The 12,426-nt window shown below is 42.3% G+C and overlaps 1 protein-coding gene across 1 annotated transcript; it reads right to left on the bottom strand.

The window, feature by feature from the left end:
* Positions 1 to 217: 217 nt before the first annotated feature.
* tert (telomerase reverse transcriptase) lies at positions 218 to 11,002 on the bottom strand (the record flags this gene model as incomplete). The annotated part of the gene is made up of 18 exons (XM_080443104.1): positions 218 to 331; positions 1,220 to 1,364; positions 2,388 to 2,525; positions 2,851 to 2,975; positions 3,269 to 3,330; positions 3,941 to 4,067; positions 4,261 to 4,437; positions 5,173 to 5,244; positions 5,769 to 5,885; positions 6,078 to 6,163; positions 6,411 to 6,512; positions 6,737 to 6,898; positions 7,333 to 7,500; positions 7,619 to 7,772; positions 7,957 to 8,146; positions 8,477 to 9,423; positions 9,687 to 10,000; positions 10,787 to 11,002. 17 exons carry the CDS (start codon positions 11,000 to 11,002, stop codon positions 1,261 to 1,263), a joined length of 3,261 nt encoding a protein of 1,086 aa, XP_080299230.1. The 3' UTR covers positions 218 to 331; positions 1,220 to 1,260.
* Positions 11,003 to 12,426: the final 1,424 nt, after the last annotated feature.

Here is a 12,426-nt window from a genome sequence, read left to right as displayed (position 1 = left end):
AGGGGAAATGTTATACATAGATTAGACGCATCAGTACTGTAAGTGTGTGTGCACGAGGTAGAAAATTACAATGGAATCAAAAGTCAAAGTCCAAAAGACAGGCTTCACTTGGGGATTTTACATTTAACAATCCATCTTTGTTGATGTTCTGGGATTTGTTGATGTGTTTATATCTAGTTCTCATCACCAAAGCTTTCCTCTAAGTAGGAATTGGTTCTGCGTGTCCTATCTTGGCCTGCTTCCATCTGTCCCAGTATTGTGCCACAGATGTGGTTTATAGGTTCTGTCACACTGAGCAATTTTTTTTTACTTCTGGGCACTGCATCCAAACCTGGCAAAGAAAGAAGAGAGAAATAAGAATGAAAGATTATGATATCACAGTAAGGGTGGAGGCCAGTGTAAACATTTAACCCAAGGGTCCACTGGGTTACATTTTTACACTCGGTTTGAAATTAAGACTGAGGATTTTATGATGACGAGTCTGACACATCAACAGCAACCATAACAACCACCATCTTATGAGGAATGAAGACAGGATCCCCCATTTGTTTTTCCGAGTTATATTAATGTACATATTTTTGTTTTTGTTTTCAAACTGTTTATATGATGTTGTGCATAGTAGTGTATATTTATCTGTCAAGAAATGTTTCGATGAATTGATGGAATTGATGAAAACAAGCCATGGGCTTTCTTGGGTTTAAAATCCTCTTTGCAGACCTTGAATTGAACTGTACTTTCTTGTGCTTTTTTTTGGCAAACTGCTAATAAAGTATTCAATAAATCAATCAATCAAGCCTCATATGTTTTAAAAGTTTCTCCTTTAATGATATGCTCAAAATAGGAAGCCTGGTAAACCATTCCGGTCGTGTGAATTCACATTATCATGTGTTTTCTGCAGACCGGTCTGGCCCCAAGCGCTGGGTGGGCGTTTTGCTTTTGCAGACACCAAAAAGTGGAAGAGCCAATCAGCGTCTGTGCCCAGGGCCAGACGCTTTTGTGAATCATTTATTTGTGTCGCTCCTTGTGTGTAATGACCTATACATACAGTATAAACACATAATTAGGTATTAATGCTGTGAAAAAGCCACATGATTTCTTTCCTTCTTTTTTATATATTATAATGAAAAGATTGCAGCAATGAGCTCCATTATGCATCACATTAGCAGTAACTGTCCCAGCCCTACAAATACTGTTGTATGCAAACAACAGGGAGTCTTACCTTGTCTCTTACATGCAAGTACGGGCCACTAATTAAGGGTTTCAGGTCTGGATAGCCCCAAACTCCTCCGGGATTCTGGGGGTAGCAGCTTGTCTCACCCTGGCCAGCCTCAGGGCACCAAGCCGCCTCTCCAGAACACGCTTCCCTGTGAACGGTAGGTAATTCACAGACTGCTGTGATTTTTATCTGCAACGTTCTAATGCTTAAATGTGTGCTCTGTCGTACATCAAAAATGGCAGGCCTACAAGCTTACAACGCGTCGTGTTAGTGCAGGTTTTCGGCACGCAACACCGCCGTGTGACCAAGTATAAATCGGTCTTAAAAAGGTTTCCTCTCGTCACGAATCCTTGGTCTGAACTATGCTTTAGTGGAGGGAGACCACCAGAGTGTTTTATTGGATCTTGTTTAGTCGATACACTTATTTGTTTTAGCTCTTGCTCATTTGATTTTGCTATTTGTATCATCTGTTTAAGAAAGTAGGTAGCTGATATATTGCACTTTTACCTTAGCGCTAGGTATACTCTTAGTTGCTTGTTTTAGCAGAAAATGCACTTAGGACTTCTGGTGATTAGTAGTTTCGTTCCCTACCTATGTTGAATGCACTTATTGTAAGTCGCTTTGGATAAAAGCGTCTGCTAAATGACTGTAATGTAATGTAATGTTTTATTTGTTTTGTCTTTGTAGTGAGTGAGCCTATTGACTCCAATCATGCAAGGCTTTTTTTTATCAACTCTGTAATCACAACTATTAATAACTGAACACAAATGTAATCAAAACAGTAGAGTAACTTATATGACTGTCCAAAAAAGGAAAACATTGAATTGTCTATTCTTAAGATCAAAGTGACATTTAAAATGTAACCGAGTTTACTATTCATATTCATTCCAGTTGGAACAGCCTTCTTGGCAAGTTGCCGTGGTTATGGTTACGTTGTGTTACACCAACAGTAGAAAGTAAAGACAAATGGCCTCTTTTGATGAAACTTTTCAGAGCCTCATTAGGAGGGCTCAAGGGGTTTTTGATTAAAGTTAGGATTTAAATTAAGGTGGTGGTTAGCGCTGGACATGAACTGGTGAGGGTTGCTGATGAGAGCATAAATCCATGTAAATGGTGTGTGTGTGTGTGTGTGTGTGTGTGTGTGTGTGTGTGTGTGTCCTGAGGTACATACGTTGGTGCAGATGAGGGAGCATGGCCTTGTAGAGGGGTCTGTGGCGTGTCAGCACCAGCACAAATGACAAACAGTAGATAAGCTCCACTGCCTCATACTGGAGAACTCCCGTTTGGTCCTTACTGCCCAGACACATGCCTGGAGGGATGGAGGGAGGAAAGAGAGAGAGGAGAAAGGTAAAAGATGGGCAGAGAGAGAAAGAGAGAGATAGAGAGAGAGTCAGTAGCGTTGTCAACTTAACCACTAAAGCTCTATATATACAAACACATTGCAGCTTGTAGATCTGCTATTTTTTAAATATTTTGTAATTATTTAAAAATATTGAACGTTTTAGAACATGCCCAAAACAGGGGTGCCAGGTTAAAATGTGGTAAAAGAAAAACAAAAAAACAAATACAAGAACAATACAGATGAGATTAATTCAGGCCAGAGAATGCTGAGATGCATAATGTGTAAATAATGCCTTTATTGCTGAGCCTGATAAGCCGGTTGGTGTATTTAGCCATGTCCCAGATCATCTGCAGGAAGTAGAGAGGGTTCTTGGCAACATTCTGACCAAAGGGCAAACTCTGAGCACACACGTGGAACCTAAAAGGAAAAAACAATTAAAAACATAAATGACACACCCAGTAGAGGGAGAAGAAATAGAAACCCACAGGCAAATCATATCTCAGGAAGTTGGCGCTGGTGTTATGCTAGCCAAAAGGTATTGAATAGCCACAATGGACCTTAATTGATCAAGCCAAAGCAGCATAGTACATATCACACAAGAAGCAGAATGGCCCTGGCTTATTGCGTTTATCATAATACAATATGGCAGAATCATTGACAGTCACTCACAAAGAAATCAAAGTCCCAAGATCAAAGTCTTCAGCGTTTACCTGTGTGCATGAAGCAGCACTAGCTTGTAGGTGTTTTTGTAGACTGTCTCAATAGAGTTGCTCTGTGAAGAGAAAAGAAAAAACAAGTTGTGTGTCTGTGTGTGTCTGTGTGTGCGTAGATAATAGACTGGACAACTACGACTGAACTGAAACAGACTAAGTAGCTCTCTCATGCCTTAGATCAGTGGTTTTCAAACGTTTTGTTTCCAAGGCTCACCAAAGTGCAAGTCTACATATTACAGCACACCTGCATTCATAGTGATAATAGCTGATCTATAAGCTCTACAATATCTGTGAAAAATAAATACATTTTAAAAGAGAAAACATTTCACCTACAGTTACTGTACATCCCCAAAATAAGAATGTCAGGTTGAAAGTGGTTAATATACTGAATATATTCTCGGGTATAGAAAATGCCTCTGTAATCGGAAATGAGTGCGCACAAAGTACTGATATTAAATTATAAATTGCAATAATAATGTGCGGTTGGCACAAAATCCCACGGTACACCTGGACTCATGGCACACCGTTTGGCAACCACTAACATGAAAGACGTTCCATCAATGGCACCCTGATCAAACACACACAATAAGACTATTAGTGCTGCGTCTTTCAGGGAACATTGTGTGTAGTGTGAGAAGTCACAGCAGTTTGACAGGTCAATAATAACACCTTGAGGTCCAGGAAGATGGTGTGGCATCTGAGTCGGAGGACACCCATCAGCTTGCTCCTCATTAGTTGTCCAGCCGAGTGGGTGAAGCCTAGAGTAAGGCTGTAGCGTAGTGACAGGCCTGCGTAACTGTGAGGTGAGATTGGGTGAAACACTATAAAGCAAGCAAATACTGTCATATTGGGTTTGTGTGTGAAAGGATCAAGGAAATTATCTGAGAAAGACTGGGTGTGGTGTTTTTTTTCATGAGTAGATACAAGTACAAAGTACAATGTTCTTTTATGCTACTTACAAGAAACCCATAAACGTAAATAAGAATCACCTGGAGTAATCATTGTAAACATCCAGGGTGTGTGTATTCAACAGCAGCCCACACCAGGGGAAGAGGCAATGAGGAGGCAGCCTGCGTACGTCCTGGCTTCCGCGCACTTCAAAGTTGACCAACACCTTTTGGGGGTTTGCCACCAGGCCATACTGTGGCACCCCCGCCAAGCACGTCCTGCGTAGGGTGAACAGTGGGATAAAGCAGTGGTTCTTAATCATTTTCATGTCAAGGACCCCCAAATGTATATGCATTTGGCTGCGGACCCCAATTTGAAAAGATTGTATGCCAGGGACCCCCATTTGAAGATTTGTCAACATTTGTCGACATTTATTTTGAAGAGCTTGAAGATCGGACATTTCCAAAGAGCCGAAAAATTAAATAGGGCTTAAGTGATTAAACTGTTCCTCATTTTGCTGGGAACCCCTGGAATCCCCTCAAGGACCTGGACCCAAGTTTGAGATCCAGTGGGATAAAGTACCTTTGTCACACCAATGACACCATTTTGTCTATCTGATGTCTGTTGTGTAATAAATCAATAACATTAGATGTGCTGTAAAATCGTTCTTTTGATGAATTGCTATGTTCTCGTACTTCCATGTTAGTGAAAACAAGATGCCTGGACAACGATAGAAAAGGGAGGAAAATCCTGCAGAGTGCAGACTGAGGACATATTTGGGCCCTGGTCCTCACATTTAAAGAGGACCTTGTTTTAGGGTTATCTGAGGTTAGGGAATGAATGTAGTCAATGGAAATAAATGGAAGAAGTACGTGTGTGTGTGTGTGTGTGTGTGTGTGTGTGTGTGTGTGTGTGTGTGTGTGTGTGTGTGTGTGTGTGTGTGTGTGTGTGTGTGTGTGTGTGTGTGTGTGTGTGTGTGTGTGTGTGTGTGTGTGTGTGTGTGTACGTCATACTGGAGGAATGTTTCTGCTTGGTGTAGGTGAGGGGTGATCAGCAGGAAATCATCCACCAGTCTCATCAGGCATCTACAGAGGAAAGAATTAGCACACACATACACGCACAATGAGTTGTAGTATAAGACTGCACTCTACTGTTAGTTATGGGTTATTACATCCAGGTATCAGTGTCCATTTAAACAAAAAACAGTAGCAGTATCATACCCACAATGTATTGCACAAACTGCCTGAGCCAACCTACTGTAATTTTAGTAAAACATTAACATTACCTTACCGATGAATGGTTATGTTTAGGCATAAGGTTCAGATGTTTAATTTTACAGGTTTGGTGTGGTTAAAGTCAGGGAAAGGATTTGGGAGGGTGGCGGAGGATATTCATATTAATTGTTTTCTACACACTCTTACATCCCCCCTCACCCCGTAAGAGGCTGATGCCTCTCGTCAGGCAATTATTCGAAATGAGAATTTGTTCTTAATGTGTTTGTTTACTACAAAATTACAAAAGACAAAATAAAAATGGTTCAGGTGCCAAGACAATTAATACATTGATTGATTGATTAAATCAATTAATAACATCTTCCATTGCAGCTTACCCCCCGTTGTCAGTGATGTTTTTGAACAGTAGTTTCTCCATGTGAGCGTAGCAGAGACAGCACAGCAGACATGACACGACCGATCCCTGGGGGATCCCTCTGCACTGACGGAAGGTTCTAGAACGCACACACAAACATTCGTTACAAATGGACTGTAATACAGTCAATGTTCCAGATGGCATGCTTTAATAAAACAAAGCAGAAGTGCCATGCAGAATCTCCGGCTTACAAATGTATTTCAAATTTCTTTCAAATTTCTTTCAAATTCTAACCCAATAGTATTCTCCCTCCTTCCCTAGTTTGAGTTACCTCTTCATGTATTGAATGACACTGCCATTGAGCATGTGGGTGAAAGACTTCAAGGCATCTCTGCCGTGAAGATCTACGGAGAAAGTCTGGAAGACAGAAACAGAAAAATAGCTAAAATAGCAGATCTAGGCTCACGATGTGCAAGCTTGTAGATATTTTTACTATTTTCAGCGCCAGTTTAGATCCATTAAGACCTGAGGCCGATTCTACAAATGCCTTCCAAATCAGTAGTTCTAAAAAAAAATCATGCTAAGGACCCCCCAAAATGATTTGGCCGCAGACCCCCCCATCTGAGAATGTTTTGTGCCAGGGACGTCAGGTTTGTGGCCTCACCTGCTCCACCAGGATGGCATTTCTAACCTTGCCCTCACTCTGCAGTGACATCGCAAAGCCCTTCATGTTACTGAATTCTGTGTAATCCTCCATGAAATCAGCCTATAACAACAAGAGCACACAAATAAAATCACAGATATCAATCAAATCATACATAGTGTGCATGTGTGTGTGTGTGTGTGCATCCGTGTGTGCATGTGTGTGGGTGTGTGTGCGCGCTCTATGAGCTTGCAATTAGTTTTGCAATTTTTCGCCTACTTTCAATGTGGTCCTAAAATGTTGATGTCCTCGCAAGTATAGTAATACAAACATGTGTGTGTGTGTACCCAGTTAACAAAGCTCTTCTTAAGGCCGTCGAAAGCTTCTGTCCAAATCTTGGCATAGCGGCGTATGGTAAACGCTTCATCCAGGACAGGTGACAGGACGTCTCCAATCACATCTAAGAGCTTGGCATGGGGCAGACTCTCATAGGCTCCACTCACATCCACCTGAAATACATGACTCATTCATGGTCTGTCCAATCATCGCAAATGAAAAACAGCACATGACAGGAAGCTGAATCTAGTTCCCATCGTGCATACTAGCAAGCGGAATCAATTGTTATTTATACTAGCTTCAGCAGGATTGCCAATTTTGGCAATTACTAACTTGTTCCTATTTAACAGAGATTGCACCTGAATTTCTCTCTGAAGATCAGCAATGGTCTATCTTATATTTCACTTTCATTGGTGTCTCAAGCCTGTGGCTGAAATAGTCCGTCATTAATCCTCCTAAACAGAATAAAATATGGAATAAAGAAATCCTATCTCTTATGGTATATAATCAGTACCGTTTGTTTGGTCATCGTCACACTGGTAGGTCTGTGCATAGTAGACTCATACCGTGTTCATGCCATACAGACAAATGAAGAACGGGTCCCAACCTTAACAAAGTATAGTGGTTGTGGCTTGTCTTTCTGACCAGGAGCCAGAGAGCGTAGAACCTTATGGATATCCGTGTTCCCATGCACTGTGGCGCCCAGGAGAGAGGGTGTTGAGCGCACGCATGCACGTAGCATATCTAACAGGTTCCGCACTCGCCCTTGGTAGAGCTGAAAGGGTAAATCACATTCACTTACCAAACAAATACACAACGTTGCTATTCATGTACAAACACACAACGTTGCTATTCATGTACAAAGTAATAACAAGTCTGTGTTGAGAACATACCCTGGTTTTAATGTCTGCTCCGATGATGCGTGTGATAGGTCTCATGCCCTCGGCCTTGGGAATGAAGCGAAGGCGGGAGGTGACAGTGTCTTTGGGGAGAGAGGCCACTTCATTTGGGGTCAACTCCTCCATCTGACCCTTGGTGAGATGAGCTCTAAAACCACGACATTTTTGAAATATATATATATTTTTTTTACTTTTATGGGTACATTTGGTTAAGGGGAATTGTATAACATGACTTGGTGCTTGTTAATGTGTTTGATGATTTAAGGAGCCCCTGTTTTACCACTGTAAATAAATTCAACTAAACTAAACTAAACTACACAGCACATCTCTACCTGAAGGCCAGATCCTGCAGCTTGGCCCAGACTTCCTGTCTGTAGAACCTCAGAGCGTGCTTCTGCCCCGTACTTTCTGTCACATAGAAAAAGGCCCGGACCAGACCTAGAACATAGCCATCCAGTAACCAAGCCAAGTACTGGCCCAGCACCTGTGTCCGATAGGCCAACTCACAGGGTGGAACGCGACCTGCAGATGACAGAATGTTTCGACACTTAATTGAGTTTATTTGGGGTATTATACTTTATACCTACCTGTAGATAGCCTCAAAAGCACTGACACCTGCACTTTTGAGCCCTAGCTCTGCATTTTATAAAAACTACATATTTTCATAAAGAGAATTAGTCTACTTCATTCAGTGATGATATTCACTCTTTTAAGGTCCATGGTATATTTTCTTATCCCTTCCCTTAGGGATAAACAAAGTTACTTCTTATCTTACCCTAAGTAATTGTAATTGGTGTAATTGTCTTTGGTGTCTCTTAAATTGGCTTAAAAAACTTCTCCTCCAAATCTCACCTGTCTTGCTGATCTTCAGCCAATCACAGTCGTTCACTTTCATCTTCCACATCAGCTCGGCCAATGAGAGCCTCTCGTTCTTGCCGTTGCGCAGGAAGCCCCGGACCCTTGTGAGGAAGATGGCTTTGTTGTGGTCGGACCCCCACAGCTCCTGGGGGACCACTTTAGAGAGGCACTCCCTGATGAACAGATAGACCCGCTGTGGTGCACAGTGCTGGGGCAGGAGAGAGCCTAAATCCCCCTGTCCATCTTTCGCCAACGGACACATTCTCTGTAGAATCCTGCTATACGGACATCTCCTGTGTTGACTTAACAGTCGATTAAAGAGGGGAACCATATTGAAAAAACGCAGAGGTAGTTTCTTTGGTTTCCTCTCCAGCCCGTTAAGATAGGCCACTCCCTCAAAGAAGATTATTCTCACCAAGTCGCTCCCCTGTATCCGCCGGGGCCCCTCAGCCCCACCCCGCTTCTTCCTGTTGAGGTGGAAGCCACGCATGCCCCTCCCTCCGTACAGCAATCCCAACATACGAATGAAGCACTGGGCAGCGGGCGGAGGTGGGAAACGACCCGATCTCCAGCTAGGACCTCCGTTCAAAGTCAGAGAGGAGGTGGGCGGCATTTGGACGGCTTGTTTAGAATTGTCACCCCTCGCCTCCGATGGCGTTATGGCTGCGGCAGTCTCCGCGGTCCCAAATTGCACGTCATTGTTCGCCGTCTCACCGCAACCCTGTTGGGTTATCTGTGTGAATCCGACATCCCCCGTCCTTGGCCTCTTTGCCGGAGTCAAACACTGCTCTTCCTCTGCACATCTTCCTCTTTTCCTTTTATTCCCGTTTTCTTTGCCGCCATTCCTCCTTTCTCCCGTCTTTCTTTGGCTCAACTTACCAGCGGCGTTTGTCCTGTTTCGGGGGTGACGACAAAAACGGGAACCAGGAACAAAGGAAACCCTGTCATCAGGGATACAACAGTTAATCGAACTAATCGGTTTAAGCGATTACATAAAATAATGATCGATATTTTTGCACGACACCACCGCTGTACAACAAAGTCTAAAATAGAGCATGGTATATTATGGTATATTATAACAAATCAATTTTTAAAAAAGCATAGATTTTGTATATTATGTATAAAAAAAATATATCCAAAAAACGCAATTTTGATTTTTTGAAAAAGTAATTGACAGAATACTCGAGAAAAGTTGCAGCCCTACCTGTCATACACTGGAACGCCACACACCTGGAACACACAGGAGGGGGGGACTGACACAAACAGGGCACAGCTCTCCAGCAGGTACCTCGTGATGTCCGTCCCAAGACGCTGCGAAATTCTTTTCCACAGGGTGCTGCCGAGGATGTAGGCAGCGCTCTGAATGACATCGCCTTGGAACTTGAACTGATCCAGATCCCGTCCCTGCTGAGCCAGAGGGGTGAACGCCGAGCTGTAGCCATGTGACAGGACGTTTCTCCTTTTCTTCCGCTTCAGGTTGTTCAGAACAAAAGCCAAAAGCTCAGGCAGAGTGCAGATCTGAAGACATTAAAGCATGGAAGTTACATACACACACAGACACACTTACAAACACACGTTAACTTAGGAAGTATAGCAGCAGTGACTCTTAAACCTTTTTTTTTATTTCAAGGACCTCCAGTTTGGTATGCATTAGGCCACAGACATCATGCATTAATCGTGCAATCAAGCATAACAGATTGCACGATTAATAAAGTGTTATCCTACCCTATTGCGGCTTGAATAAAAATGCAATTATCCTGATCCTACCTGATTACATCTTTAATCAAGTGTTATTGATAGCTAGACACAGACAGACCCGTTATATCCTACCTACCTGATTGCTCCATTCATAGTGTTATCTGACCTGATTGCCAGTGGTGTAAAGTAACTAAGTACATGTACTCAAGTACAGTACTTAAGTACAATTTTGAGGTATTTCTACTTTCTTCAGTATTTACAATTTAATACTTTTACTTCTACTCCATTACATCTCAGAGGAAAATAGTGTACTTTTACTCCACTACAATTATATGAAAACTTTAGTAACTAGTTACTACAAAACACAACGTTTTAAACTAAAGTTTAGCCCTACAGTATGTATTTCAGCCATTTAAAAATAGCAATACTTTTTCCACCACTGCTGATTGGTTGCAGCTTTAAAAGTGTTATCAGTATACTACCTGGTTGCAGCTTTAAAAGTGTTATCATTATGTATCCTACCAGGTTGCAGCTTTAAAAGTGTTATCATTTTGTATCCTAACTGGTTGCAGCTTTAAAAGTGTTAACATTATGTATCCTGGCTACCTGGTTGCAGCTTGGCTCTTGTTGCAGCTTGGTGTCGGTGCAGACGAACACTACTCTGACAGAGGCTTTAAAGCGGTCCGTGTCTCCCTCTTGGATGACAGAGACTTTCCGTCCCTCTCTGAACACGATGCAGTCTGTAAACTCCTCTAATGTCTGCACATGCGGATACAGAGACCGCAACATGTCCACAACCCGGGACATGTCTGTATTAGACATCCTCCTGACGGGATGACAGACACAAACAGCTGTTGAGCAAGTCAACACAAAAGCTATTTTGTGCTTAAAGTACCCCGCGTCAATTATAACCAATGGGAGCGCGGTTTACTCACACGATGCCCAATCGGCAAAAACGTTATAAAATGGTCACGTGGTACCAGGGGAAAATTGACTTTACAGGTTGAAGATCCTGTAAAGAGCGGAAACTGAAAAAGACTTGTGTGCCCACATGTATGTGTATGTGCAAATTACCGGATACAGTAGGCGGGTTCTAGACCGGATCTAAGCAATGAGTAGTAATAGCAACCAGGCTTTCCACGGATACCGCAGAAAGGACCAATGAGCGTATGATTATGCAAATGCAACCCTCATACTGTACATGAGATGGGTACATTTTGTTTGTAACCCATAGCTAAGCAAAGCAATCCACAAAGCAGGATTTCTGTACTTGTCAATGTGACACCTAGATTCAGCCCGAATGAAAATGTCAAAGGTAACGGAAATAGAATGGTAAAATTAGATTTTTATTCTGGCAGAATGACAGCTTTTGTCTCATAACCTTCTTTCAATTTATATTCAATGTAATGTATTTCAATTCCAATCAGAACATTGGATGGCTGAAACCGGGAATGTTTAAATTGGCCTTCTGTCGCCTTCTTCTGGCTGTACAATGGAATTGAACATCATGGATGTGCGTGCTGATTGGTCCTCCGCCGCCCCGTCGCTTGTACCAAGCGCGCGAACGCACCACGTCTCTCTGAAGTCTCGCGGGGGTCTCGCGCCAGTGGGGGTTGGATCTGATCTGCGTCAAGAGAGCCGTAGACGACGCAACAGAGAAACCGGAAGTATATTTAATTTACTTTCAAAATAACAGCGTTGTCTTAGAGTTATAATATATCGGCTACCACCACGTTCTCCAATTCATAGCAAACAGAAAGATTAAATGGATTTTTTGGGGGCTTTTTAATTACATAATTATCCTTTTTTGTGGGTTAATGGGTTATTTTGTACCACGCACGGGTGCATGTGTTTTGTCACATGCTCCACATCATTATATTATATTTCTTGTATTTTAAGCTTCCTCAACTGTGTGGATAACAACAAACTATATATTGTTTAAATATAGGAAAGTAAAACAAGAGTAAAATGAATAATAATAGAGACAAACAAATAAATAGAATAGACCACTATACAATAATTCGTGTATGTGTACCTATATTTTACATTCCATGATGTGTGCACTGTCTCTCTCTCCCTCCCTCCCTCCCTCCCTCCGCGTGTGTGTGTGTGTGTGTGTGTGTGTGTGTGTGTGTGTGTGTGTGTGTGTGTGTGTGTGTGTGTGTGTGTGCGTGTGTGCGTGCGTGCGTGCGTGCGTGTGCGTGTGCGTGTGTCTCTCTCTCTCTCTCTCTCTCTCTCTCTATCTC

The sequence above is a fragment of the Gymnoscopelus braueri genome, assembly GCF_963280865.1.
Source record: "Gymnoscopelus braueri genome assembly, chromosome: 11".
Taxonomy (NCBI): domain Eukaryota; kingdom Metazoa; phylum Chordata; class Actinopteri; order Myctophiformes; family Myctophidae; genus Gymnoscopelus; species Gymnoscopelus braueri.
The sequence above is the reverse complement of the archived record's forward strand: the minus strand, read 5'-3'. Positions and strand labels throughout refer to the sequence as shown.